The 24,317-nt window shown below is 45.5% G+C and overlaps 1 protein-coding gene and 37 non-coding genes across 38 annotated transcripts in view; 10 read left to right on the forward strand and 28 right to left on the reverse strand.

The window, feature by feature from the left end:
• Positions 1-71: 71 nt before the first annotated feature.
• On the reverse strand, positions 72-144 carry trnav-cac (transfer RNA valine (anticodon CAC)). Its single transcript has one exon. It is a non-coding gene; the product is annotated as a tRNA-Val (tRNA).
• A 614-nt stretch (positions 145-758) lies between these two features.
• On the reverse strand, positions 759-831 carry trnav-aac (transfer RNA valine (anticodon AAC)). The gene has a single exon. It is a non-coding gene; the product is annotated as a tRNA-Val (tRNA).
• Positions 832-1,353: 522 nt separating this feature from the next.
• trnad-guc (transfer RNA aspartic acid (anticodon GUC)) lies at positions 1,354-1,425 on the reverse strand. Its single transcript has one exon. It is a non-coding gene; the product is annotated as a tRNA-Asp (tRNA).
• A 151-nt stretch (positions 1,426-1,576) lies between these two features.
• trnaq-cug (transfer RNA glutamine (anticodon CUG)) lies at positions 1,577-1,648 on the forward strand. The gene has a single exon. It is a non-coding gene; the product is annotated as a tRNA-Gln (tRNA).
• A 468-nt stretch (positions 1,649-2,116) lies between these two features.
• trnav-cac (transfer RNA valine (anticodon CAC)) lies at positions 2,117-2,189 on the reverse strand. The gene has a single exon. It is a non-coding gene; the product is annotated as a tRNA-Val (tRNA).
• A 614-nt stretch (positions 2,190-2,803) lies between these two features.
• Positions 2,804-2,876, reverse strand: trnav-uac (transfer RNA valine (anticodon UAC)). Its single transcript has one exon. It is a non-coding gene; the product is annotated as a tRNA-Val (tRNA).
• Positions 2,877-3,398: 522 nt separating this feature from the next.
• Positions 3,399-3,470, reverse strand: trnad-guc (transfer RNA aspartic acid (anticodon GUC)). Its single transcript has one exon. It is a non-coding gene; the product is annotated as a tRNA-Asp (tRNA).
• A 151-nt stretch (positions 3,471-3,621) lies between these two features.
• On the forward strand, positions 3,622-3,693 carry trnaq-cug (transfer RNA glutamine (anticodon CUG)). The gene has a single exon. It is a non-coding gene; the product is annotated as a tRNA-Gln (tRNA).
• Positions 3,694-4,161: 468 nt separating this feature from the next.
• trnav-cac (transfer RNA valine (anticodon CAC)) lies at positions 4,162-4,234 on the reverse strand. The gene has a single exon. It is a non-coding gene; the product is annotated as a tRNA-Val (tRNA).
• Positions 4,235-4,839: 605 nt separating this feature from the next.
• Positions 4,840-4,912, reverse strand: trnav-aac (transfer RNA valine (anticodon AAC)). Its single transcript has one exon. It is a non-coding gene; the product is annotated as a tRNA-Val (tRNA).
• Positions 4,913-5,434: 522 nt separating this feature from the next.
• Positions 5,435-5,506, reverse strand: trnad-guc (transfer RNA aspartic acid (anticodon GUC)). Its single transcript has one exon. It is a non-coding gene; the product is annotated as a tRNA-Asp (tRNA).
• A 151-nt stretch (positions 5,507-5,657) lies between these two features.
• trnaq-cug (transfer RNA glutamine (anticodon CUG)) lies at positions 5,658-5,729 on the forward strand. The gene has a single exon. It is a non-coding gene; the product is annotated as a tRNA-Gln (tRNA).
• Positions 5,730-6,197: 468 nt separating this feature from the next.
• Positions 6,198-6,270, reverse strand: trnav-cac (transfer RNA valine (anticodon CAC)). Its single transcript has one exon. It is a non-coding gene; the product is annotated as a tRNA-Val (tRNA).
• A 614-nt stretch (positions 6,271-6,884) lies between these two features.
• trnav-aac (transfer RNA valine (anticodon AAC)) lies at positions 6,885-6,957 on the reverse strand. Its single transcript has one exon. It is a non-coding gene; the product is annotated as a tRNA-Val (tRNA).
• Positions 6,958-7,479: 522 nt separating this feature from the next.
• Positions 7,480-7,551, reverse strand: trnad-guc (transfer RNA aspartic acid (anticodon GUC)). Its single transcript has one exon. It is a non-coding gene; the product is annotated as a tRNA-Asp (tRNA).
• A 151-nt stretch (positions 7,552-7,702) lies between these two features.
• On the forward strand, positions 7,703-7,774 carry trnaq-cug (transfer RNA glutamine (anticodon CUG)). The gene has a single exon. It is a non-coding gene; the product is annotated as a tRNA-Gln (tRNA).
• Positions 7,775-8,242: 468 nt separating this feature from the next.
• Positions 8,243-8,315, reverse strand: trnav-cac (transfer RNA valine (anticodon CAC)). The gene has a single exon. It is a non-coding gene; the product is annotated as a tRNA-Val (tRNA).
• A 605-nt stretch (positions 8,316-8,920) lies between these two features.
• trnav-aac (transfer RNA valine (anticodon AAC)) lies at positions 8,921-8,993 on the reverse strand. Its single transcript has one exon. It is a non-coding gene; the product is annotated as a tRNA-Val (tRNA).
• Positions 8,994-9,515: 522 nt separating this feature from the next.
• trnad-guc (transfer RNA aspartic acid (anticodon GUC)) lies at positions 9,516-9,587 on the reverse strand. The gene has a single exon. It is a non-coding gene; the product is annotated as a tRNA-Asp (tRNA).
• Positions 9,588-9,738: 151 nt separating this feature from the next.
• trnaq-cug (transfer RNA glutamine (anticodon CUG)) lies at positions 9,739-9,810 on the forward strand. Its single transcript has one exon. It is a non-coding gene; the product is annotated as a tRNA-Gln (tRNA).
• Positions 9,811-10,278: 468 nt separating this feature from the next.
• trnav-cac (transfer RNA valine (anticodon CAC)) lies at positions 10,279-10,351 on the reverse strand. The gene has a single exon. It is a non-coding gene; the product is annotated as a tRNA-Val (tRNA).
• A 614-nt stretch (positions 10,352-10,965) lies between these two features.
• On the reverse strand, positions 10,966-11,038 carry trnav-uac (transfer RNA valine (anticodon UAC)). The gene has a single exon. It is a non-coding gene; the product is annotated as a tRNA-Val (tRNA).
• Positions 11,039-11,552: 514 nt separating this feature from the next.
• On the reverse strand, positions 11,553-11,624 carry trnad-guc (transfer RNA aspartic acid (anticodon GUC)). Its single transcript has one exon. It is a non-coding gene; the product is annotated as a tRNA-Asp (tRNA).
• A 151-nt stretch (positions 11,625-11,775) lies between these two features.
• trnaq-cug (transfer RNA glutamine (anticodon CUG)) lies at positions 11,776-11,847 on the forward strand. Its single transcript has one exon. It is a non-coding gene; the product is annotated as a tRNA-Gln (tRNA).
• A 468-nt stretch (positions 11,848-12,315) lies between these two features.
• trnav-cac (transfer RNA valine (anticodon CAC)) lies at positions 12,316-12,388 on the reverse strand. Its single transcript has one exon. It is a non-coding gene; the product is annotated as a tRNA-Val (tRNA).
• A 614-nt stretch (positions 12,389-13,002) lies between these two features.
• Positions 13,003-13,075, reverse strand: trnav-uac (transfer RNA valine (anticodon UAC)). Its single transcript has one exon. It is a non-coding gene; the product is annotated as a tRNA-Val (tRNA).
• Positions 13,076-13,589: 514 nt separating this feature from the next.
• On the reverse strand, positions 13,590-13,661 carry trnad-guc (transfer RNA aspartic acid (anticodon GUC)). The gene has a single exon. It is a non-coding gene; the product is annotated as a tRNA-Asp (tRNA).
• A 151-nt stretch (positions 13,662-13,812) lies between these two features.
• trnaq-cug (transfer RNA glutamine (anticodon CUG)) lies at positions 13,813-13,884 on the forward strand. Its single transcript has one exon. It is a non-coding gene; the product is annotated as a tRNA-Gln (tRNA).
• Positions 13,885-14,352: 468 nt separating this feature from the next.
• trnav-cac (transfer RNA valine (anticodon CAC)) lies at positions 14,353-14,425 on the reverse strand. Its single transcript has one exon. It is a non-coding gene; the product is annotated as a tRNA-Val (tRNA).
• A 614-nt stretch (positions 14,426-15,039) lies between these two features.
• trnav-uac (transfer RNA valine (anticodon UAC)) lies at positions 15,040-15,112 on the reverse strand. The gene has a single exon. It is a non-coding gene; the product is annotated as a tRNA-Val (tRNA).
• A 514-nt stretch (positions 15,113-15,626) lies between these two features.
• Positions 15,627-15,698, reverse strand: trnad-guc (transfer RNA aspartic acid (anticodon GUC)). Its single transcript has one exon. It is a non-coding gene; the product is annotated as a tRNA-Asp (tRNA).
• Positions 15,699-15,849: 151 nt separating this feature from the next.
• On the forward strand, positions 15,850-15,921 carry trnaq-cug (transfer RNA glutamine (anticodon CUG)). The gene has a single exon. It is a non-coding gene; the product is annotated as a tRNA-Gln (tRNA).
• A 468-nt stretch (positions 15,922-16,389) lies between these two features.
• trnav-cac (transfer RNA valine (anticodon CAC)) lies at positions 16,390-16,462 on the reverse strand. Its single transcript has one exon. It is a non-coding gene; the product is annotated as a tRNA-Val (tRNA).
• A 614-nt stretch (positions 16,463-17,076) lies between these two features.
• Positions 17,077-17,149, reverse strand: trnav-uac (transfer RNA valine (anticodon UAC)). Its single transcript has one exon. It is a non-coding gene; the product is annotated as a tRNA-Val (tRNA).
• Positions 17,150-17,663: 514 nt separating this feature from the next.
• Positions 17,664-17,735, reverse strand: trnad-guc (transfer RNA aspartic acid (anticodon GUC)). The gene has a single exon. It is a non-coding gene; the product is annotated as a tRNA-Asp (tRNA).
• A 151-nt stretch (positions 17,736-17,886) lies between these two features.
• On the forward strand, positions 17,887-17,958 carry trnaq-cug (transfer RNA glutamine (anticodon CUG)). Its single transcript has one exon. It is a non-coding gene; the product is annotated as a tRNA-Gln (tRNA).
• A 468-nt stretch (positions 17,959-18,426) lies between these two features.
• Positions 18,427-18,499, reverse strand: trnav-cac (transfer RNA valine (anticodon CAC)). Its single transcript has one exon. It is a non-coding gene; the product is annotated as a tRNA-Val (tRNA).
• Positions 18,500-20,407: 1,908 nt separating this feature from the next.
• Positions 20,408-24,317, forward strand: part of LOC146381098 (uncharacterized) — a 5,376-nt gene continuing 1,466 nt past the window's right edge. Inside the window, exons 1-3 of the mRNA XM_084937007.1 lie at positions 20,408-20,730; positions 22,581-23,836; positions 24,291-24,317. The exon at positions 24,291-24,317 is cut by the window's right edge and continues 1,466 nt beyond it. Coding sequence (XP_084793133.1) covers positions 20,576-20,730; positions 22,581-23,836; positions 24,291-24,317 — 1,438 coding nt within the window. The 5' untranslated portion in view covers positions 20,408-20,575. The remainder of the gene's footprint in view (positions 20,731-22,580; positions 23,837-24,290) is intronic.

The following is a 24,317-nucleotide window of genomic DNA, read 5'->3' on the forward strand; positions in this document are numbered from 1 at the left end:
AATGCTGGACAAGCAGAGTTGTCTAAAGAGTGAACATCAATTCCCTTGTGACCAAAGAAGGAAAAGACCCATGTTTCCGCCCGGTTTCGGACCGGGGACCTTTCGCGTGTGAGGCGAACGTGATAACCACTACACTACGGAAACCCCGAAAGACAGCTTGTTTGGCTTTCCAATGTGTCTCACTGAGTAATCTCGCACTCTGACAAATCTGGTGGCATGTTCCTATCATGGCCTTGAAGTAAAAGGAGCCATGGAGAAGAGACAGACGCACTCTAGCAAGGAGTCTGAACTGTAGTCTCGATTTTAGGCTCACTTAAACTTTGGACATTTAGGAGTTCACTAAAGCAAGCACAGCTCAACATATGCTGCCCTAAGAACCCCAGAACCTCTGGCAGCAGAACTGTTGCCTAAAGCACCCATTTGGTTCATTGCCTTGTGCATTGGCTGAAAATAGGCCCAAGTCCTGTGCAGGCCACCTAGAGCCAGTCATTTCCAAGAGCTTAGTCTGTGCCTCCATCTTCAGGAAATATAGCGACTGGAGTTGTGTTGATTTGTGTGAAGTCTGTGGAGTTTGCAGAAATTTGGGCCATAGACAACTCTTTAGCAAGACGAGCATCCAAAGGTTACAGATGTCAGAGACCTGTACCAGATTTGAGTAGTTTCTCTCGTCTGTGTCCCAAACAGCAGTAGAATCCCACAAGTTCAAGCAGTGCCTGCAGTCAGACACTTTTATATCAGGACGCATAAGCAAAGAAGCATGTTTCCGCCCGGTTTCGGACCGGGGACCTTTCGCGTGTTAGGCGAACGTGATAACCACTACACTACGGAAACGGAGCTTGCGTACCCTGTAGTAATTAAAGGAGCATTTCAATGCTTTCTTACATTTGTGGACTTTTATGACAGATCATGTAGGACTATTGAGAAGGAGGGAACTCCCATTTGTGTCATTTTTCAAGCGCTCCCCCAGTTATGGCTGTATTGACAATGCAAATTGTGATCTCAAGATAGCATCTCTTGTCATGGGAGCTGATCTTCTGGTTGACAAGCTCTTTGATGTCCTTTGTTTGGCTAGCACACAATCTACAGAAGACAAGACCAAGAAACTTATTTGTCAGTAGGGACGCACGTAAAACAGAGAAAACGCTGGACAAGCAGAGTTCTCTTGGACTAGCATCTCTTCTGATGGGAGCTCTTTCTGAGAAGACCTTTTCGACTTGTGAGCGCACAGGTGGAATTCATGTTTCTTCAAGCCCATTATAGGACTAGATTATTAGATTGACTAGGATCTGGTGTGCAATTAAGGTGTGCGTGGTCATTGCAGGTAAAAGGCAGAGCAGAGAAAGAAACTGCTCACTCCCCGTCGGGGAATCGAACCCCGGTCTTCCGCGTGACAGGCGGAGATACTGTCCACTATACTAACGAGGACCTCTGAAGCGCTGCCACGGTCACGTCAAGCTGCGATTCGCAGCAGGTATGACAGGTAAAATTTGGCTGGCCGTGTAGAAATCCCCATCAGTTTACCAAGAACTACACTTTTATGCCTGTTTGACACAGAGCTTTTCTGTGCTTCAGGCAGGGTTCCATGGTGTAATGGTTAGCACTCTGGACTCTGAATCCAGCGATCTGAGTTCAAGTCTCAGTGGAACCTCATTTGGCTTTCTAGCACTTTGCTCCACAGGTACATTAGCACACGCTAGCAGAAGAGTCTAGTCAGTTAAAGAGCAAGTTAGTGGCCCAGTCAATTCCACTCCTCTTGTGTTGGCTGATCTCATCTGCACATGGTCTTCATGCTGCACCAAACCTCGCTCATGCTCTTCTGCTGCACTTTCCACTTCAGCTTCCTGCTGGATCGTTCATTAGCCACCTTGACTCAAGTCAACTTTTCCTCTTGCACTCTTCTCACTTCTAATCCTGTTGCCACCTCCGAAGGCCCCGATCTTCTTCTTGACAAGCTCTTTGATGTCCTTTGTTTGGCTAGCACACAACCTACAGAAGACAAAACCAAGAGACTTAATTCTCAATAGGGATGCAAGTAAAAGAGAGAAAATGCTGGACAAGCAGAGTTGTCTAAAGAGTGAACATCAATTCCCTTGTGACCAAAGAAGGAAAAGACCCATGTTTCCGCCCGGTTTCGGACCGGGGACCTTTCGCGTGTGAGGCGAACGTGATAACCACTACACTACGGAAACCCCGAAAGACAGCTTGTTTGGCTTTCCAATGTGTCTCACTGAGTAATCTCGCACTCTGACAAATCTGGTGGCATGTTCCTATCATGGCCTTGAAGTAAAAGGAGCCATGGAGAAGAGACAGACGCACTCTAGCAAGGAGTCTGAACTGTAGTCTCGATTTTAGGCTCACTTAAACTTTGGACATTTAGGAGTTCACTAAAGCAAGCACAGCTCAACATATGCTGCCCTAAGAACCCCAGAACCTCTGGCAGCAGAACTGTTGCCTAAAGCACCCATTTGGTTCATTGCCTTGTGCATTGGCTGAAAATAGGCCCAAGTCCTGTGCAGGCCACCTAGAGCCAGTCATTTCCAAGAGCTTAGTCTGTGCCTCCATCTTCAGGAAATATAGCGACTGGAGTTGTGTTGATTTGTGTGAAGTCTGTGGAGTTTGCAGAAATTTGGGCCATAGACAACTCTTTAGCAAGACGAGCATCCAAAGGTTACAGATGTCAGAGACCTGTACCAGATTTGAGTAGTTTCTCTCGTCTGTGTCCCAAACAGCAGTAGAATCCCACAAGTTCAAGCAGTGCCTGCAGTCAGACACTTTTATATCAGGACGCATAAGCAAAGAAGCATGTTTCCGCCCGGTTTCGGACCGGGGACCTTTCGCGTGTAAGGCGAACGTGATAACCACTACACTACGGAAACAGAACTTGCGTACCCTGTAGTAATTAAAGGAGCATTTCAATGCTTTCTTACATTTGTGGACTTTTATGACAGATCATGTAGGACTATTGAGAAGGAGGGAACTCCCATTTGTGTCATTTTTCAAGCACTCCCCCACTTATGGCTGTATTGACAATGCAAATTGTGATCTCAAGATAGCATCTCTTGTCATGGGAGCTGATCTTCTGGTTGACAAGCTCTTTGATGTCCTTTGTTTGGCTAGCACACAATCTACAGAAGACAAGACCAAGAAACTTATTTGTCAGTAGGGACGCACGTAAAACAGAGAAAACGCTGGACAAGCAGAGTTCTCTTGGACTAGCATCTCTTCTGATGGGAGCTCTTTCTGAGAAGACCTTTTCGACTTGTGAGCGCACAGGTGGAATTCATGTTTCTTCAAGCCCATTATAGGACTAGATTATTAGATTGACTAGGATCTGGTGTGCGATTAAGGTGTGCGTGGTCATTGCAGGTAAAAGGCAGAGCAGAGAAAGAAACTGCTCACTCCCCGTCGGGGAATCGAACCCCGGTCTTCCGCGTGACAGGCGGAGATACTGTCCACTATACTAACGAGGACCTCTGAAGCGCTGCCACGGTCACGTCAAGCTGCGATTCGCAGCAGGTATGACAGGTAAAATTTGGCTGGCCGTGTAGAAATCCCCATCAGTTTACCAGGAACTACACTTTTATGCCTGTTTGACACAGAGCTTTTCTGTGCTTCAGGCAGGGTTCCATGGGGTAATGGTTAGCACTCTGGACTCTGAATCCAGCGATCTGAGTTCAAGTCTCAGTGGAACCTCATTTGGCTTTCTAGCACTTTGCTCCACAGGTACATTAGCACACGCTAGCATAAGAGTCTAGTCAGTTAAAGAGCAAGTTAGTGGCCCAGTCAATTCCACTCCTCTTGTGTTGGCTGATCTCATCTGCACATGGTCTTCATGCTGCACCAAACCTCGCTCATGCTCTTCTGCTGCACTTTCCACTTCAGCTTCCTGCTGGATCGTTCGTTAGCCACCTTGACTCAAGTCAACTTTTCCTCTTGCACTCTTCTCACTTCTAATCCTGTTGCCACCTCCGAAGGCCCCGATCTTCTTCTTGACAAGCTCTTTGATGTCCTTTGTTTGGCTAGCACACAACCTACAGAAGACAAAACCAAGAGACTTAATTCTCAATAGGGATGCAAGTAAAAGAGAGAAAATGCTGGACAAGCAGAGTTGTCTAAAGAGTGAACATCAATTCCCTTGTGACCAAAGAAGGAAAAGACCCATGTTTCCGCCCGGTTTCGGACCGGGGACCTTTCGCGTGTGAGGCGAACGTGATAACCACTACACTACGGAAACCCCGAAAGACAGCTTGTTTGGCTTTCCAATGTGTCTCACTGAGTAATCTCGCACTCTGACAAATCTGGTGGCATGTTCCTATCATGGCCTTGAAGTAAAAGGAGCCATGGAGAAGAGACAGACGCACTCTAGCAAGGAGTCTGAACTGTAGTCTCGATTTTAGGCTCACTTAAACTTTGGACATTTAGGAGTTCACTAAAGCAAGCACAGCTCAACATATGCTGCCCTAAGAACCCCAGAACCTCTGGCAGCAGAACTGTTGCCTAAAGCACCCATTTGGTTCATTGCCTTGTGCATTGGCTGAAAATAGGCCCAAGTCCTGTGCAGGCCACCTAGAGCCAGTCATTTCCAAGAGCTTAGTCTGTGCCTCCATCTTCAGGAAATATAGCGACTGGAGTTGTGTTGATTTGTGTGAAGTCTGTAGAAATTTGGGCCATAGACAACTCTTTAGCAAGACGAGCATCCAAAGGTTACAGATGTCAGAGACCTGTACCAGATTTGAGTAGTTTCTCTCGTCTGTGTCCCAAACAGCAGTAGAATCCCACAAGTTCAAGCAGTGCCTGCAGTCAGACACTTTTATATCAGGACGCATAAGCAAAGAAGCATGTTTCCGCCCGGTTTCGGACCGGGGACCTTTCGCGTGTTAGGCGAACGTGATAACCACTACACTACGGAAACGGAGCTTGCGTACCCTGTAGTAATTAAAGGAGCATTTCAATGCTTTCTTACATTTGTGGACTTTTATGACAGATCATGTAGGACTATTGAGAAGGAGGGAACTCCCATTTGTGTCATTTTTCAAGCACTCCCCCACTTATGGCTGTACTGACAATGCAAATTGTGATCTCAAGATAGCATCTCTTGTCATGGGAGCTGATCTTCTGGTTGACAAGCTCTTTGATGTCCTTTGTTTGGCTAGCACACAATCTACAGAAGACAAGACCAAGAAACTTATTTGTCAGTAGGGACGCACGTAAAACAGAGAAAACGCTGGACAAGCAGAGTTCTCTTGGACTAGCATCTCTTCTGATGGGAGCTCTTTCTGAGAAGACCTTTTCGACTTGTGAGCGCACAGGTGGAATTCATGTTTCTTCAAGCCCATTATAGGACTAGATTATTAGATTGACTAGGATCTGGTGTGCGATTAAGGTGTGCGTGGTCATTGCAGGTAAAAGGCAGAGCAGAGAAAGAAACTGCTCACTCCCCGTCGGGGAATCGAACCCCGGTCTTCCGCGTGACAGGCGGAGATACTGTCCACTATACTAACGAGGACCTCTGAAGCGCTGCCACGGTCACGTCAAGCTGCGATTCGCAGCAGGTATGACAGGTAAAATTTGGCTGGCCGTGTAGAAATCCCCATCAGTTTACCAGGAACTACACTTTTATGCCTGTTTGACACAGAGCTTTTCTGTGCTTCAGGCAGGGTTCCATGGGGTAATGGTTAGCACTCTGGACTCTGAATCCAGCGATCTGAGTTCAAGTCTCAGTGGAACCTCATTTGGCTTTCTAGCACTTTGCTCCACAGGTACATTAGCACACGCTAGCAGAAGAGTCTAGTCAGTTAAAGAGCAAGTTAGTGGCCCAGTCAATTCCACTCCTCTTGTGTTGGCTGATCTCATCTGCACATGGTCTTCATGCTACACCAAACCTCGCTCATGCTCTTCTGCTGCACTTTCCACTTCAGCTTCCTGCTGGATCGTTCATTAGCCACCTTGACTCAAGTCAACTTTTCCTCTTGCACTCTTCTCACTTCTAATCCTGTTGCCACCTCCGAAGGCCCCGATCTTCTTCTTGACAAGCTCTTTGATGTCCTTTGTTTGGCTAGCACACAACCTACAGAAGACAAAACCAAGAGACTTAATTCTCAATAGGGATGCAAGTAAAAGAGAGAAAATGCTGGATAAGCAGAGTTGTCTAAAGAGTGAACATCAATTCCCTTGTGACCAAAGAAGGAAAAGACCCATGTTTCCGCCCGGTTTCGGACCGGGGACCTTTCGCGTGTGAGGCGAACGTGATAACCACTACACTACGGAAACCCCGAAAGACAGCTTGTTTGGCTTTCCAATGTGTCTCACTGAGTAATCTCGCACTCTGACAAATCTGGTGGCATGTTCCTATCATGGCCTTGAAGTAAAAGGAGCCATGGAGAAGAGACAGACGCACTCTAGCAAGGAGTCTGAACTGTAGTCTCGATTTTAGGCTCACTTAAACTTTGGACATTTAGGAGTTCACTAAAGCAAGCACAGTTCAACATATGCTGCCCTAAGAACCCCAGAACCTCTGGCAGCAGAACTGTTGCCTAAAGCACCCATTTGGTTCATTGCCTTGTGCATTGGCTGAAAATAGGCCCAAGTCCTGTGCAGGCCACCTAGAGCCAGTCATTTCCAAGAGCTTAGTCTGTGCCTCCATCTTCAGGAAATATAGCGACTGGAGTTGTGTTGATTTGTGTGAAGTCTGTGGAGTTTGCAGAAATTTGGGCCATAGACAACTCTTTAGCAAGACGAGCATCCAAAGGTTACAGATGTCAGAGACCTGTACCAGATTTGAGTAGTTTCTCTCGTCTGTGTCCCAAACAGCAGTAGAATCCCACAAGTTCAAGCAGTGCCTGCAGTCAGACACTTTTATATCAGGACGCATAAGCAAAGAAGCATGTTTCCGCCCGGTTTCGGACCGGGGACCTTTCGCGTGTTAGGCGAACGTGATAACCACTACACTACGGAAACGGAGCTTGCGTACCCTGTAGTAATTAAAGGAGCATTTCAATGCTTTCTTACATTTGTGGACTTTTATGACAGATCATGTAGGACTATTGAGAAGGAGGGAACTCCCATTTGTGTCATTTTTCAAGCACTCCCCCACTTATGGCTGTATTGACAATGCAAATTGTGATCTCAAGATAGCATCTCTTGTCATGGGAGCTGATCTTCTGGTTGACAAGCTCTTTGATGTCCTTTGTTTGGCTAGCACACAATCTACAGAAGACAAGACCAAGAAACTTATTTGTCAGTAGGGACGCACGTAAAACAGAGAAAACGCTGGACAAGCAGAGTTCTCTTGGACTAGCATCTCTTCTGATGGGAGCTCTTTCTGAGAAGACCTTTTCGACTTGTGAGCGCACAGGTGGAATTCATGTTTCTTCAAGCCCATTATAGGACTAGATTATTAGATTGACTAGGATCTGGTGTGCGATTAAGGTGTGCGTGGTCATTGCAGGTAAAAGGCAGAGCAGAGAAAGAAACTGCTCACTCCCCGTCGGGGAATCGAACCCCGGTCTTCCGCGTGACAGGCGGAGATACTGTCCACTATACTAACGAGGACCTCTGAAGCGCTGCCACGGTCACGTCAAGCTGCGATTCGCAGCAGGTATGACAGGTAAAATTTGGCTGGCCGTGTAGAAATCCCCATCAGTTTACCAGGAACTACACTTTTATGCCTGTTTGACACAGAGCTTTTCTGTGCTTCAGGCAGGGTTCCATGGTGTAATGGTTAGCACTCTGGACTCTGAATCCAGCGATCTGAGTTCAAGTCTCAGTGGAACCTCATTTGGCTTTCTAGCACTTTGCTCCACAGGTACATTAGCACACGCTAGCATAAGAGTTTAGTCAGTTAAAGAGCAAGGTAGTGGCCCAGTCAATTCCACTCCTCTTGTGTTGGCTGATCTCATCTGCACATGGTCTTCATGCTGCACCAAACCTCGCTCATGCTCTTCTGCTGCACTTTCCACTTCAGCTTCCTGCTGGATCGTTCATTAGCCACCTCGACTCAAGTCAACTTTTCCTTTTGCACTCTTCTCACTTCTAATCCTGTTGCCACCTCCGAAGGCCCCGATCTTCTTCTTGACAAGCTCTTTGATGTCCTTTGTTTGGCTAGCACACAACCTACAGAAGACAAAACCAAGAGACTTAATTCTCAATAGGGATGCAAGTAAAAGAGAGAAAATGCTGGACAAGCAGAGTTGTCTAAAGAGTGAACATCAATTCCCTTGTGACCAAAGAAGGAAAAGACCCATGTTTCCGCCCGGTTTCGGACCGGGGACCTTTCGCGTGTGAGGCGAACGTGATAACCACTACACTACGGAAACCCCGAAAGACAGCTTGTTTGGCTTTCCAATGTGTCTCACTGAGTAATCTCGCACTCTGACAAATCTGGTGGCATGTTCCTATCATGGCCTTGAAGTAAAAGGAGCCATGGAGAAGAGACAGACGCACTCTAGCAAGGAGTCTGAACTGTAGTCTCGATTTTAGGCTCACTTAAACTTTGGACATTTAGGAGTTCACTAAAGCAAGCACAGCTCAACATATGCTGCCCTAAGAACCCCAGAACCTCTGGCAGCAGAACTGTTGCCTAAAGCACCCATTTGGTTCATTGCCTTGTGCATTGGCTGAAAATAGGCCCAAGTCCTGTGCAGGCCACCTAGAGCCAGTCATTTCCAAGAGCTTAGTCTGTGCCTCCATCTTCAGGAAATATAGCGACTGGAGTTGTGTTGATTTGTGTGAAGTCTGTAGAAATTTGGGCCATAGACAACTCTTTAGCAAGACGAGCATCCAAAGGTTACAGATGTCAGAGACCTGTACCAGATTTGAGTAGTTTCTCTCGTCTGTGTCCCAAACAGCAGTAGAATCCCACAAGTTCAAGCAGTGCCTGCAGTCAGACACTTTTATATCAGGACGCATAAGCAAAGAAGCATGTTTCCGCCCGGTTTCGGACCGGGGACCTTTCGCGTGTTAGGCGAACGTGAGAACCACTACACTACGGAAACGGAGCTTGCGTACCCTGTAGTAATTAAAGGAGCATTTCAATGCTTTCTTACATTTGTGGACTTTTATGACAGATCATGTAGGACTATTGAGAAGGAGGGAACTCCCATTTGTGTCATTTTTCAAGCACTCCCCCACTTATGGCTGTATTGACAATGCAAATTGTGATCTCAAGATAGCATCTCTTGTCATGGGAGCTGATCTTCTGGTTGACAAGCTCTTTGATGTCCTTTGTTTGGCTAGCACACAATCTACAGAAGACAAGACCAAGAAACTTATTTGTCAGTAGGGACGCACGTAAAACAGAGAAAACGCTGGACAAGCAGAGTTCTCTTGGACTAGCATCTCTTCTGATGGGAGCTCTTTCTGAGAAGACCTTTTCGACTTGTGAGCGCACAGGTGGAATTCATGTTTCTTCAAGCCCATTATAGGACTAGATTATTAGATTGACTAGGATCTGGTGTGCGATTAAGGTGTGCGTGGTCATTGCAGGTAAAAGGCAGAGCAGAGAAAGAAACTGCTCACTCCCCGTCGGGGAATCGAACCCCGGTCTTCCGCGTGACAGGCGGAGATACTGTCCACTATACTAACGAGGACCTCTGAAGCGCTGCCACGGTCACGTCAAGCTGCGATTCGCAGCAGGTATGACAGGTAAAATTTGGCTGGCCGTGTAGAAATCCCCATCAGTTTACCAGGAACTACACTTTTATGCCTGTTTGACACAGAGCTTTTCTGTGCTTCAGGCAGGGTTCCATGGTGTAATGGTTAGCACTCTGGACTCTGAATCCAGCGATCTGAGTTCAAGTCTCAGTCGAACCTCATTTGGCTTTCTAGCACTTTGCTCCACAGGTACATTAGCACACGCTAGCATAAGAGTCTAGTCAGTTAAAGAGCAAGGTAGTGGCCCAGTCAATTCCACTCCTCTTGTGTTGGCTGATCTCATCTGCACATGGTCTTCATGCTGCACCAAACCTCGCTCATGCTCTTCTGCTGCACTTTCCACTTCAGCTTCCTGCTGGATCGTTCATTAGTCACCTTGACTCAAGTCAACTTTTCCTCTTGCACTCTTCTCACTTCTAATCCTGTTGCCACCTCCGAAGGCCCCGATCTTCTTCTTGACAAGCTCTTTGATGTCCTTTGTTTGGCTAGCACACAACCTACAGAAGACAAAACCAAGAGACTTAATTCTCAATAGGGATGCAAGTAAAAGAGAGAAAATGCTGGACAAGCAGAGTTGTCTAAAGAGTGAACATCAATTCCCTTGTGACCAAAGAAGGAAAAGACCCATGTTTCCGCCCGGTTTCGGACCGGGGACCTTTCGCATGTGAGGCGAACGTGATAACCACTACACTACGGAAACCCCGAAAGACAGCTTGTTTGGCTTTCCAATGTGTCTCACTGAGTAATCTCGCACTCTGACAAATCTGGTGGCATGTTCCTATCATGGCCTTGAAGTAAAAGGAGCCATGGAGAAGAGACAGACGCACTCTAGCAAGGAGTCTGAACTGTAGTCTCGATTTTAGGCTCACTTAAACTTTGGACATTTAGGAGTTCACTAAAGCAAGCACAGCTCAACATATGCTGCCCTAAGAACCCCAGAACCTCTGGCAGCAGAACTGTTGCCTAAAGCACCCATTTGGTTCATTGCCTTGTGCATTGGCTGAAAATAGGCCCAAGTCCTGTGCAGGCCACCTAGAGCCAGTCATTTCCAAGAGCTTAGTCTGTGCCTCCATCTTCAGGAAATATAGCGACTGGAGTTGTGTTGATTTGTGTGAAGTCTGTGGAGTTTGCAGAAATTTGGGCCATAGACAAGTCTTTAGCAAGACGAGCATCCAAAGGTTACAGATGTCAGAGACCTGTACCAGATTTGAGTAGTTTCTCTCGTCTGTGTCCCAAACAGCAGTAGAATCCCACAAGTTCAAGCAGTGCCTGCAGTCAGACACTTTTATATCAGGACGCATAAGCAAAGAAGCATGTTTCCGCCCGGTTTCGGACCGGGGACCTTTCGCGTGTAAGGCGAACGTGATAACCACTACACTACGGAAACGGAGCTTGCGTACCCTGTAGTAATTAAAGGAGCATTTCAATGCTTTCTTACATTTGTGGACTTTTATGACAGATCATGTAGGACTATTGAGAAGGAGGGAACTCCCATTTGTGTCATTTTTCAAGCGCTCCCCCAGTTATGGCTGTATTGACAATGCAAATTGTGATCTCAAGATAGCATCTCTTGTCATGGGAGCTGATCTTCTGGTTGACAAGCTCTTTGATGTCCTTTGTTTGGCTAGCACACAATCTACAGAAGACAAGACCAAGAAACTTATTTGTCAGTAGGGACGCACGTAAAACAGAGAAAACGCTGGACAAGCAGAGTTCTCTTGGACTAGCATCTCTTCTGATGGGAGCTCTTTCTGAGAAGACCTTTTCGACTTGTGAGCGCACAGGTGGAATTCATGTTTCTTCAAGCCCATTATAGGATTAGATTGACTAGGATCTGGTGTGCGATTAAGGTGTGCGTGGTCATTGCAGGTAAAAGGCAGAGCAGAGAAAGAAACTGCTCACTCCCCGTCGGGGAATCGAACCCCGGTCTTCCGCGTGACAGGCGGAGATACTGTCCACTATACTAACGAGGACCTCTGAAGCGCTGCCACGGTCACGTCAAGCTGCGATTCGCAGCAGGTATGACAGGTAAAATTTGGCTGGCCGTGTAGAAATCCCCATCAGTTTACCAGGAACTACACTTTTATGCCTGTTTGACACAGAGCTTTTCTGTGCTTCAGGCAGGGTTCCATGGTGTAATGGTTAGCACTCTGGACTCTGAATCCAGCGATCTGAGTTCAAGTCTCAGTGGAACCTCATTTGGCTTTCTAGCACTTTGCTCCACAGGTACATTAGCACACGCTAGCATAAGAGTCTAGTCAGTTAAAGAGCAAGGTAGTGGCCCAGTCAATTCCACTCCTCTTGTGTTGGCTGATCTCATCTGCACATGGTCTTCATGCTGCACCAAACCTCGCTCATGCTCTTCTGCTGCACTTTCCACTTCAGCTTCCTGCTGGATCGTTCATTAGCCACCTTGACTCAAGTCAACTTTTCCTCTTGCACTCTTCTCACTTCTAATCCTGTTGCCACCTCCGAAGGCCCCGATCTTCTTCTTGACAAGCTCTTTGATGTCCTTTGTTTGGCTAGCACACAACCTACAGAAGACAAAACCAAGAGACTTAATTCTCAATAGGGATGCAAGTAAAAGAGAGAAAATGCTGGACAAGCAGAGTTGTCTAAAGAGTGAACATCAATTCCCTTGTGACCAAAGAAGGAAAAGACCCATGTTTCCGCCCGGTTTCGGACCGGGGACCTTTCGCGTGTGAGGCGAACGTGATAACCACTACACTACGGAAACCCCGAAAGACAGCTTGTTTGGCTTTCCAATGTGTCTCACTGAGTAATCTCGCACTCTGACAAATCTGGTGGCATGTTCCTATCATGGCCTTGAAGTAAAAGGAGCCATGGAGAAGAGACAGACGCACTCTAGCAAGGAGTCTGAACTGTAGTCTCGATTTTAGGCTCACTTAAACTTTGGACATTTAGGAGTTCACTAAAGCAAGCACAGCTCAACATATGCTGCCCTAAGAACCCCAGAACCTCTGGCAGCAGAACTGTTGCCTAAAGCACCCATTTGGTTCATTGCCTTGTGCATTGGCTGAAAATAGGCCCAAGTCTTGTGCAGGCCACCTAGAGCCAGTCATTTCCAAGAGCTTAGTCTGTGCCTCCATCTTCAGGAAATATAGCGACTGGAGTTGTGTTGATTTGTGTGAAGTCTGTGGAGTTTGCAGAAATTTGGGCCATAGACAACTCTTTAGCAAGACGAGCATCCAAAGGTTACAGATGTCAGAGACCTGTACCAGATTTGAGTAGTTTCTCTCGTCTGTGTCCCAAACAGCAGTAGAATCCCACAAGTTCAAGCAGTGCCTGCAGTCAGACACTTTTATATCAGGACGCATAAGCAAAGAAGCATGTTTCCGCCCGGTTTCGGACCGGGGACCTTTCGCGTGTAAGGCGAACGTGATAACCACTACACTACGGAAATGGAGCATGCGTACCCTGTAGTAATTAAAGGAGCATTTCAATGCTTTCTTACATTTGTGGACTTTTATGACAGATCATGTAGGACTATTGAGAAGGAGGGAACTCCCATTTGTGTCATTTTTCAAGCGCTCCCCCAGTTATGGCTGTATTGACAATGCAAATTGTGATCTCAAGATAGCATCTCTTGTCATGGGAGCTGATCTTCTGGTTGACAAGCTCTTTGATGTCCTTTGTTTGGCTAGCACACAATCTACAGAAGACAAGACCAAGAAACTTATTTGTCAGTAGGGACGCACGTAAAACAGAGAAAACGCTGGACAAGCAGAGTTCTCTTGGACTAGCATCTCTTCTGATGGGAGCTCTTTCTGAGAAGACCTTTTCGACTTGTGAGCGCACAGGTGGAATTCATGTTTCTTCAAGCCCATTATAGGATTAGATTGACTAGGATCTGGTGTGGGATTAAGGTGTGCGTGGTCATTGCAGGTAAAAGGCAGAGCAGAGAAAGAAACTGCTCACTCCCCGTCGGGGAATCGAACCCCGGTCTTCCGCGTGACAGGTGGAGATACTGTCCACTATACTAACGAGGACCTCTGAAGCGCTGCCACGGTCACGTCAAGCTGCGATTCGCAGCAGGTATGACAGGTAAAATTTGGCTGGCCGTGTAGAAATCCCCATCAGTTTACCAGGAACTACACTTTTATGCCTGTTTGACACAGAGCTTTTCTGTGCTTCAGGCAGGGTTCCATGGTGTAATGGTTAGCACTCTGGACTCTGAATCCAGCGATCTGAGTTCAAGTCTCAGTGGAACCTCATTTGGCTTTCTAGCACTTTGCTCCACAGGTACATTAGCACACGCTAGCATAAGAGTCTAGTCAGTTAAAGAGCAAGGTAGTGGCCCAGTCAATTCCACTCCTCTTGTGTTGGCTGATCTCATCTGCACATGGTCTTCATGCTGCACCAAACCTCGCTCATGCTCTTCTGCTGCACTTTCCACTTCAGCTTCCTGCTGGATCGTTCATTAGCCACCTTGACTCAAGTCAACTTTTCCTCTTGCACTCTTCTCACTTCTAATCCTGTTGCCACCTCCGAAGGCCCCGATCTTCTTCTTGACAAGCTCTTTGATGTCCTTTGTTTGGCTAGCACACAACCTACAGAAGACAAAACCAAGAGACTTAATTCTCAATAGGGATGCAAGTAAAAGAGAGAAAATGCTGGACAAGCAGAGTTGTCTAAAGAGTGAACATCAATTCCCTTGTGACCAAAGAAGGAAAAGACCCATGTTTCCGCCCGGTTTCGGACCGGGGACCTTTCGCGTGTGAGGCGAACGTGATAACCACTACACTACGGAAACCCCGAAAGACAGCTTGTTTGGCTTTCCAATGTGTCTCACTGAGTAATCTCGCACTCTGACAAATCTGGTGGCATGTTCCTATCATGGCCTTGAAGTAAAAGGAGCCATGGAGAAGAGACAGACGCACTCTAGCAAGGAGTCTGAACTGTAGTCTCGATTTTAGGCTCACTTAAACTTTGGACATTTAGGAGTTCACTAAAGCAAGCACAGCTCAACATATGCTGCCCTAAGAACCCCAGAACCTCTGGCAGCAGAACTGTTGCCTAAAGCACCCATTTGGTTCATTGCCTTGTGCATTGGCTGAAAATAGGCCCAAGTCTTGTGCAGGCCACCTAGAGCCAGTCATTTCCAAGAGCTTAGTCTGTGCCTCCATCTTCAGGAAATATAGCGACTGGAGTTGTGTTGATTTGTGTGAAGTCTGTGGAGTTTGCAGAAATTTGGGCCATAGACAAGTCTTTAGCAAGACGAGCATCCAAAGGTTACAGATGTCAGAGACCTGTACCAGATTTGAGTAGTTTCTCTCGTCTGTGTCCCAAACAGCAGTAGAATCCCACAAGTTCAAGCAGTGCCTGCAGTCAGACACTTTTATATCAGGACGCATAAGCAAAGAAGCATGTTTCCGCCCGGTTTCGGACCGGGGACCTTTCGCGTGTAAGGCGAACGTGATAACCACTACACTACGGAAACGGAGCTTGCGTACCCTTTAGTAATTAAAGGAGCATTCCAATGCTTTCTTACATTTGTGGACTTTTATGACAGATCATGTAGGACTATTGAGAAGGAGGGAACTCCCATTTGTGTCATTTTTCAAGCGCTCCCCCAGTTATGGCTGTATTGACAATGCAAATTGTGATCTCAAGATAGCATCTCTTGTCATGGGAGCTGATCTTCTGGTTGACAAGCTCTTTGATGTCCTTTGTTTGGCTAGCACACAATCTACAGAAGACAAGACCAAGAAACTTATTTGTCAGTAGGGACGCACGTAAAACAGAGAAAACGCTGGACAAGCAGAGTTCTCTTGGACTAGCATCTCTTCTGATGGGAGCTCTTTCTGAGAAGACCTTTTCGACTTGTGAGCGCACAGGTGGAATTCATGTTTCTTCAAGCCCATTATAGGATTAGATTGACTAGGATCTGGTGTGCGATTAAGGTGTGCGTGGTCATTGCAGGTAAAAGGCAGAGCAGAGAAAGAAACTGCTCACTCCCCGTCGGGGAATCGAACCCCGGTCTTCCGCGTGACAGGCGGAGATACTGTCCACTATACTAACGAGGACCTCTGAAGCGCTGCCACGGTCACGTCAAGCTGCGATTCGCAGCAGGTATGACAGGTAAAATTTGGCTGGCCGTGTAGAAATCCCCATCAGTTTACCAGGAACTACACTTTTATGCCTGTTTGACACAGAGCTTTTCTGTGCTTCAGGCAGGGTTCCATGGTGTAATGGTTAGCACTCTGGACTCTGAATCCAGCGATCTGAGTTCAAGTCTCAGTGGAACCTCATTTGGCTTTCTAGCACTTTGCTCCACAGGTACATTAGCACACGCTAGCATAAGAGTCTAGTCAGTTAAAGAGCAAGGTAGTGGCCCAGTCAATTCCACTCCTCTTGTGTTGGCTGATCTCATCTGCACATGGTCTTCATGCTGCACCAAACCTCGCTCATGCTCTTCTGCTGCACTTTCCACTTCAGCTTCCTGCTGGATCGTTCATTAGCCACCTTGACTCAAGTCAACTTTTCCTCTTGCACTCTTCTCACTTCTAATCCTGTTGCCACCTCCGAAGGCCCCGATCTTCTTCTTGACAAGCTCTTTGATGTCCTTTGTTTGGCTAGCACACAACCTACAGAAGACAAAACCAAGAGACTTAATTCTCAATAGGGATGCAAGTAAAAGAGAGAAAATGCTGGACAAGCAGAGTTGTCTAAAGAGTGAACATCAATTCCCTTGTGACCAAAGAAGGAAAAGACCCATGTTTCCGCCCGGTTTCGGACCGGGGACCTTTCGCGTGTGAGGCGAACGTGATAACCACTACACTACGGAAACCCCGAAAGACAGCTTGTTTGGCTTTCCAATGTGTCTCACTGAGTAATCTCGCACTCTGACAAATCTGGTGGCATGTTCCTATCATGGCCTTGAAGTAAAAGGAGCCATGGAGAAGAGACAGACGCACTCTAGCAAGGAGTCTGAACTGTAGTCTCGATTTTAGGCTCACTTAAACGTTGGACATTTAGGAGTTCACTAAAGCAAGCACAGCTCAACATATGCTGCCCTAAGAACCCCAGAACCTCTGGCAGCAGAACTGTTGCCTAAAGCACCCATTTGGTTCATTGCCTTGTGCATTGGCTGAAAATAGGCCCAAGTCTTGTGCAGGCCACCTAGAGCCAGTCATTTCCAAGAGCTTAGTCTGTGCCTCCATCTTCAGGAAATATAGCGACTGGAGTTGTGTTGATTTGTGTGAAGTCTGTGGAGTTTGCAGAAATTTGGGCCATAGACAAGTCTTTAGCAAGACGAGCATCCAAAGGTTACAGATGTCAGAGACCTGTACCAGATTTGAGTAGTTTCTCTCGTCTGTGTCCCAAACAGCAGTAGAATCCCACAAGTTCAAGCAGTGCCTGCAGTCAGACACTTTTATATCAGGACGCATAAGCAAAGAAGCATGTTTCCGCCCGGTTTCGGACCGGGGACCTTTCGCGTGTAAGGCGAACGTGATAACCACTACACTACGGAAACGGAGCTTGCGTACCTTGTAGTAATTAAAGGAGCATTTCAATGCTTTCTTACATTTGTGGACTTTTATGACAGATCATGTAGGACTATTGAGAAGGAGGGAACTCCCATTTGTGTCATTTTTCAAGCGCTCCCCCAGTTATGGCTGTATTGACAATGCAAATTGTGATCTCAAGATAGCATCTCTTGTCATGGGAGCTGATCTTCTGGTTGACAAGCTCTTTGATGTCCTTTGTTTGGCTAGCACACAATCTACAGAAGACAAGACCAAGAAACTTATTTGTCAGTAGGGACGCACGTAAAACAGAAAAAACGCTGGACAAGCAGAGTTCTCTTGGACTAGCATCTCTTCTGATGGGAGCTCTTTCTGAGAAGACCTTTTCGACTTGTGAGCGCACAGGTGGAATTCATGTTTCTTCAAGCCCATTATAGGATTAGATTGACTAGGATCTGGTGTGCGATTAGGGTGTGCGTGGTCATTGCAGGTAAAAGGCAGAGCAGAGAAAGAAACTGCTCACTCCCCGTCGGGGAATCGAACCCCGGTCTTCCGCGTGACAGGCGGAGATACTGTCCACTATACTAACGAGGACCTCTGAAGCGCTGCCACGGTCACGTCAAGCTGCGATTCGCAGCAGGTATGACAGGTAAAATTTGGCTGGCCGTGTAGAAATCCCCATCAGTTTACCAGGAACTACACTTTTATGCCTGTTTGACACAGAGCTTTTCTGTGCTTCAGGCAGGGTTCCATGGTGTAATGGTTAGCACTCTGGACTCTGAATCCAGCGATCTGAGTTCAAGTCTCAGTGGAACCTCATTTGGCTTTCTAGCACTTTGCTCCACAGGTACATTAGCACACGCTAGCATAAGAGTCTAGTCAGTTAAAGAGCAAGGTAGTGGCCCAGTCAATTCCACTCCTCTTGTGTTGGCTGATCTCATCTGCACATGGTCTTCATGCTGCACCAAACCTCGCTCATGCTCTTCTGCTGCACTTTCCACTTCAGCTTCCTGCTGGATCGTTCATTAGCCACCTTAACTCAAGTCAACTTTTTCTCTTGCACTCTTCTCACTTCTAATCCTGTTGCCACCTCCGAAGGCCCCGATCTTCTTCTTGACAAGCTCTTTGATGTCCTTTGTTTGGCTAGTACACAACCTACAGAAGACAAAACCAAGAGACTTAATTCTCAATAGGGATGCAAGTAAAAGAGAGAAAATGCTGGACAAGCAGAGTTGTCTAAAGAGTGAACATCAATTCCCTTGTGACCAAAGAAGGAAAAGACCCATGTTTCCGCCCGGTTTCGGACCGGGGACCTTTCGCATGTGAGGCGAACGTGATAACCACTACACTACGGAAACCCCGAAAGACAGCTTGTTTGGCTTTCCAATGTGTCTCACTGAGTAATCTCGCACTCTGACAAATCTGGTGGCATGTTCCTATCATGGCCTTGAAGTAAAAGGAGCCATGGAGAAGAGACAGACGCACTCTAGCAAGGAGTCTGAACTGTAGTCTCGATTTTAGGCTCACTTAAACTTTGGACATTTAGGAGTTCACTAAAGCAAGCACAGCTCAACATATGCTGCCCTAAGAACCCCAGAACCTCTGGCAGCAGAACTGTTGCCTAAAGCACCCATTTGGTTCATTGCCTTGTGCATTGGCTGAAAATAGGCCCAAGTCCTGTGCAGGCCACCTAGAGCCAGTCATTTCCAAGAGCTTAGTCTGTGCCTCCATCTTCAGGAAATATAGCGACTGGAGTTGTGTTGATTTGTGTGAAGTCTGTGGAGTTTGCAGAAATTTGGGCCATAGACAACTCTTTAGCAAGACGAGCATCCAAAGGTTACAGATGTCAGAGACCTGTACCAGATTTGAGTAGTTTCTCTCGTCTGTGTCCCAAACAGCAGTAGAATCCCACAAGTTCAAGCAGTGCCTGCAGTCAGACACTTTTATATCAGGACGCATAAGCAAAGAAGCATGTTTCCGCCCGGGGACCTTTCGCGTGTTAGGCGAACGTTATAACCACTACACTACGGAAACGGCGCTTGCTGTGTTAGTATGCTGCTTCAATAAAGCTGCCGTTTTGAGTTTCATTCCTCCCCATGTATGACTCCTGCGTTTGGGTCCTATTTCCTGCCTGCCTCACAGCGAGAAGGTCAGTTTAACAGATGCATGAAGCTGCTTGAAGAATTTACAAACCCCCAGTTTTTAAGCAGTTTTATATCCTTAATGACACATCACAGCCTGCTTGTGTGTCTACAGTCCCTGTGTGTTCTTTTTGTTATTTTAAAGTAATGCTTCCGGTATTAAGCAGCTATCCCCTTTAGGGTTAAACATGTTTTTTTTCCTTGCTAATAACTGTTTGTTATCAGTGATTTTTAACTTGCTTTTTGCCAGTATTTTTGTCAGTATGTATGTTCGTAATAAAAATTGTATTCTTATCAACTTATCAACTACTTTCTTACCCTTCATTGATATTTCTCCACTTAATTAGACTATCTCCAAAATGATTCAACAATGAGAGATTGTATAGAAACACTGAAAATGATGTCTTAAGATACAAAAACAAATTAACTCGGAGGATCCATCCTAGAAGAAAGGATCCCAGCTATCCCAGCTAACTCCTATCCCAGCTAGGATAGGAGCTAACTCCTATCCCAGCTAGGATAGGAGTTAGCAGAGGATACGACAGAATCTTTTTACTTTTGCCCTATTGGATAGTAATTGTGAAGACACGTAGCAAAGGGCTGCAGAACAGACCTGAACCCGGGCCAGCCGCTCTCAGCCATATTGCATACGGTCGCCTACTCAGAACCACAGCTGTGGTTGTGATGACTGTGAATGTGAATCTCTCTGTGTTAGCCCTGCAACAGACTGGTGATCCGTCAAAGGTGTACCCTGCCTCTGGCTCAATCTTATCTTATCTTATCTTATCTTATCTTATCTTATCTTATCTTATCTTATCTTATCTTATCTTATCTTATCTTATCTTATCTTGAGCTATATTTAAGCATTTCAAATTATTTCCACCTACAAGATTAAACATCATTAATCCATAACTTTGAATATAATGTTTATTATTCTGTATAATGAGTATGATTGCTTAACGTACTTTAATTATATTTGCCTAAATCTTTAGTACTCTTAATCTATTTCAGTAAGATTGCGGCTTTTACTTAAGTTAAAGTTTAGAGAGAAAAAAGGAGGCTTGAATGTGTTGAAAAACCAGTGTAGGAACCTTCGTTTTCTTGTACTGAGTTGCAAGGGGGAACAAAACAAAGATCGGACTCACTGGCATGTAGCTTATGGAGACGATGCCCATCCCTCGGTATGTTTTTTGCGAACCGTGTTGTGTTCTGTGAATTTTGAGGAGCCACAAGCTGACAAATGGAGGATCTCAGTGTTTAATAAAATCACTGGAGCGCGAATCTGAGCCGCCAATGAAGCCAAAACACGAAGATGCGGAAGTAAATGTGGAGGGGCTGCCGCAGGAAGGCAGGGTGAACATCGGTGCTGCCTTCCCCAGGTGGAAAGCACTGAAGAGGGACAAATGTTTCCAGACTGACGCTGAACTTGCGTGTTTTCTGCTGGACAGGTAACCTCTGCTACCTATGGGGGAAATATCTTAACCCCGTTGGGATACAGATTGTACGTACGATGCTCCAAAAGTTTAAACTCAGACTTGGGGTGTAACAGGTGTAAATGCGTCATGCTGCTTTTCTCGGGTATGTGTATCAGTGTGAGGTGAAGTGACTCTGGTATAAAGGGCAGATTGGAGCCAGTTTTTAACTCTGAAGATTTTGTGCTCAGCCTGTTCAGCATCAGCTGCGACAATAACTTTCATATGAAGGACTGATTGGGGCCAGTTTTCAGCTCAGGAGGTTTATAGACAAACATGTTGGGAGTCCAAAAGCAGCATAATTTCATTTAGCAGGAAAGTAGGGTTTAAGTGTTTTGGGTTCTTGTTCATAACTAAAAGCAAAGCAGAGCCATGGCAGGGGGGGGACAAAACGCTTGGACACTGCTAGCACGGGGCGCCCACAGAAATGCAAAGCAAGAGATGAAGCTGAATATGTTTCCAAAACAACTTCATTCTAAGCCAAAGACTAGAAAATATGGTGAAGCAAATCTTCCCTTTGGTTTCACCTGCACAAGTGCCGAGGTAGGTCTCCCTGCAGAATTGGTTTGCCCTTCGTCGGGAGCAGGGCTGGGCTCTTCAAACCACGGACAAACAGTATCCCACATTCTTGATTTTTAGTTCACAAACACTTGTTGTAATGACTAACTACTGGTGACATTTTGGAGACATTAGCTCTTTATACAGTAAAGTTACAGCGGGATACAAATAATATCAGGCTGATCCTGCCACGATTTGTTCCCCCGGTTCAAATCACGGACAAACAGTATCCTACAGTTGTTTATGTTTTTAAACCCATTTTACACAGAGAGGCATTTTTTGAAAAATGTATTGATAGCAATGTTGAATATTATTACACAGGAAAAAAACAACTACAGTAAAATAATCACACCGTGATGCCTCTGCCTTTGTAAATGGAGGGACAGTAACTGCGTGTGTATGTAAGCGTGTAAAACCTGCAGATAGTCAGATTAACAGTATTTTGTCTCTATCTGCCATTCTGCGATTCATCTCATGTAAACAATAACGTGGCGCACAGCGTGACGTGAAAAAGGCATATACCTTTGACGTTGCGTGACGAACTCTGTATTCCTTGTCCACACTAAAAGCAAAAAATGAGTTTTAAAAAAATCTCCGTTTTCAGTGATTCACGCCGTTTACGTGTGGACGAAACAGCTGCGTTTTCAAAAATACCTGTGTAGGTGCGGACGTAGCGTAAAAGAGTTAGTAGTTTATTTTCTTACTACCTGTAATTTATTGCAGATTACTTGTATTTGCTTAATTGTTTACTAAATGTTTGAGGTGTGAAATAAACCGCAATGGAGCAAAATATGGGTGTGTGTGGTTGGAGGATGTGTTTGCGCTCGCGGGGGGGGGGGCGAACATTTTTCTTGTAAAACAAAGGGGGGCCTAGCAAAAAAAGTTTGGGAACCACTGCACTAATATAACTTATTTTCTGTTTTCTTCTCCTTTAAAAAAAAAAAAAAAAAAAAGCTTTTCCAAAAACACATTCAGAGTCATGCAAAAAAAAAAAATGCAATTTCCCCAAAAGATGTTTCATGTTGTATTTTACTGACACAATCCTGAAGTGACAAAGCACAGATCTCTATATGTGTGGACTTTCCTTCATATCAGACACAAAACTGATGCTGTACATTCACAGTGCCTTTTTATCTGTCCGTGATTGTTATTTATTCTTGTTTTTTGCACACATGAGCCCACTGTTCCTTTTAGGATAAATCATAATGAAAATAAATGGTATGTGACTGTGTTATTTAAGACATATCCTGTTGTTTTTCTTTATTCAGCTATGAGAGAAGTGCCACACCATCGTCTGCTATGAATGGAAAATTTTCAGATCTTCAGCAGCTGTTGCCAGTTAAAGAAGAGGTTCGCTGGAGTCCCGGTCTGGACCAGCAGGACACAGACCTTCATCACAAAAATGAGGTACATGAGGGAGAACAGTTTGATGGCCTGGTTGAAGCTGATATCACCAGGTTTCCAATTAGTCCTGTGAAGAGTGAAGATGATGAGAAACCTGACTCCTTGCAGCTTCATCAAAGGCCTCTGACCAGCTGCTCAGATAAACAAATGAAAGCAGAAACTGATGGAGAGGACTGTGGAGGACCAGGATCAGCCACTGACCCAAACCCACAACCGAGTCCTGATTCTCTTGAGATGGAAGTCAGCTTTGGTGATAAATTGCAGAAACCTGAAACTGAAGACAGTTATGATGGTAGAAAGAAGAGCAGGACACTTGAGTCAGGCAAAAATGAAGATCTGGAATTTAACAGTGCCAACACATCCTTCAACTGCTCTGACTGTGGTAAACATTTCCTTTATAGGCAAACTCTTCAGAGACATGTGACAAGTCATTTGGGAAAAAGGACAAATAAAAAATGTTTTAAAATGAAGCAAAATCCACATTCACAGATGGCGGGCCACAAAGAAGAGAAACTGTTTGATTGCGATGTCTGTGGACAAAAATTTAAGAGAGAAGCAAATCTTACAACACACGTTAGAGTTCACACAGGCGAGAAACCATTTAGCTGTAACGTTTGTGAAAAAAAATTTAGACATCAGTATAATCTCTATAGACATTTGAAAATCCACACTGGAAATGGAAAATCATTTAGTTGTGCTGTTTGTAATAAAACATTTTCACAACGGTGGGACCTGAAAAGACACAAGATTGTCCACACAGGAGAGAAACCCTTTAACTGTAGTATGTGTGGCAAAAAATTTACACAGAGGAATCATTTTAAGAGACATATTAGGGTCCACACTGGGGAGAGACTGGTTGGTTGTGATGTCTGTGGTAAAAGATTTAACTGTAAGAGAAACCTAAAGACACACATGAAAGTTCACACAGGAGTGAAACCATACAGCTGTGATATTTGCAATAAAAGATTTTCACAACCAGGAATTTTGAAAAGACACAGGAGCATCCACACAGGAGTTAAGAGCCTTCGACCAGATGAACCAAGACGTCTTGGTTTGATGGCACTCGTGACACAATCAGCTGCTTCAGAACTGGTGCAGACACAAGTCCTGAACAGAGTAGGTAAGTGAAGCACATTCAATTGCATTTGTTGTAGCGTATTAACATATAACTCGTATGGGCTATCAAAACGCATTATTTTCACAATAGTGTATAGCAGGTAATTGTGCTTTCTTCCAAAGGATTAGGGATTTTCTGACAGTGGTGATTTACTCCAAAAATACACTGTCTGCAGCTGCATGACATTCTGGCTCTGACACGGCCAGGATGATGCTTCTCGTTCCAACAGATGTGTTTCACAAACATCCCAGAACTGACACGCTGTTCCATTTGCTTAAAATAGACTTCTTTTTTTTTTTTTAACTGAAGCCATGTCAAGCTGTACAGATCAGTTGGGGAGGACAGGCAAATAGCCAGATGAGTGACAGGGAGAATGCAGTAAATATTGAAAATAAAAGAACCCACACATGCTAAATACTCCAGTTTATGGACATTTGTGTTTCTGGGTTCCCTGCAGATGGTCAGCAGACGTTCCTGATTAAAG

Source organism: Perissodus microlepis, chromosome 8 (genome assembly GCF_051167445.1).
Source record: "Perissodus microlepis isolate ML-2025 ecotype Zambia chromosome 8, ASM5116744v1, whole genome shotgun sequence".
NCBI classification, from domain to species: domain Eukaryota; kingdom Metazoa; phylum Chordata; class Actinopteri; order Cichliformes; family Cichlidae; genus Perissodus; species Perissodus microlepis.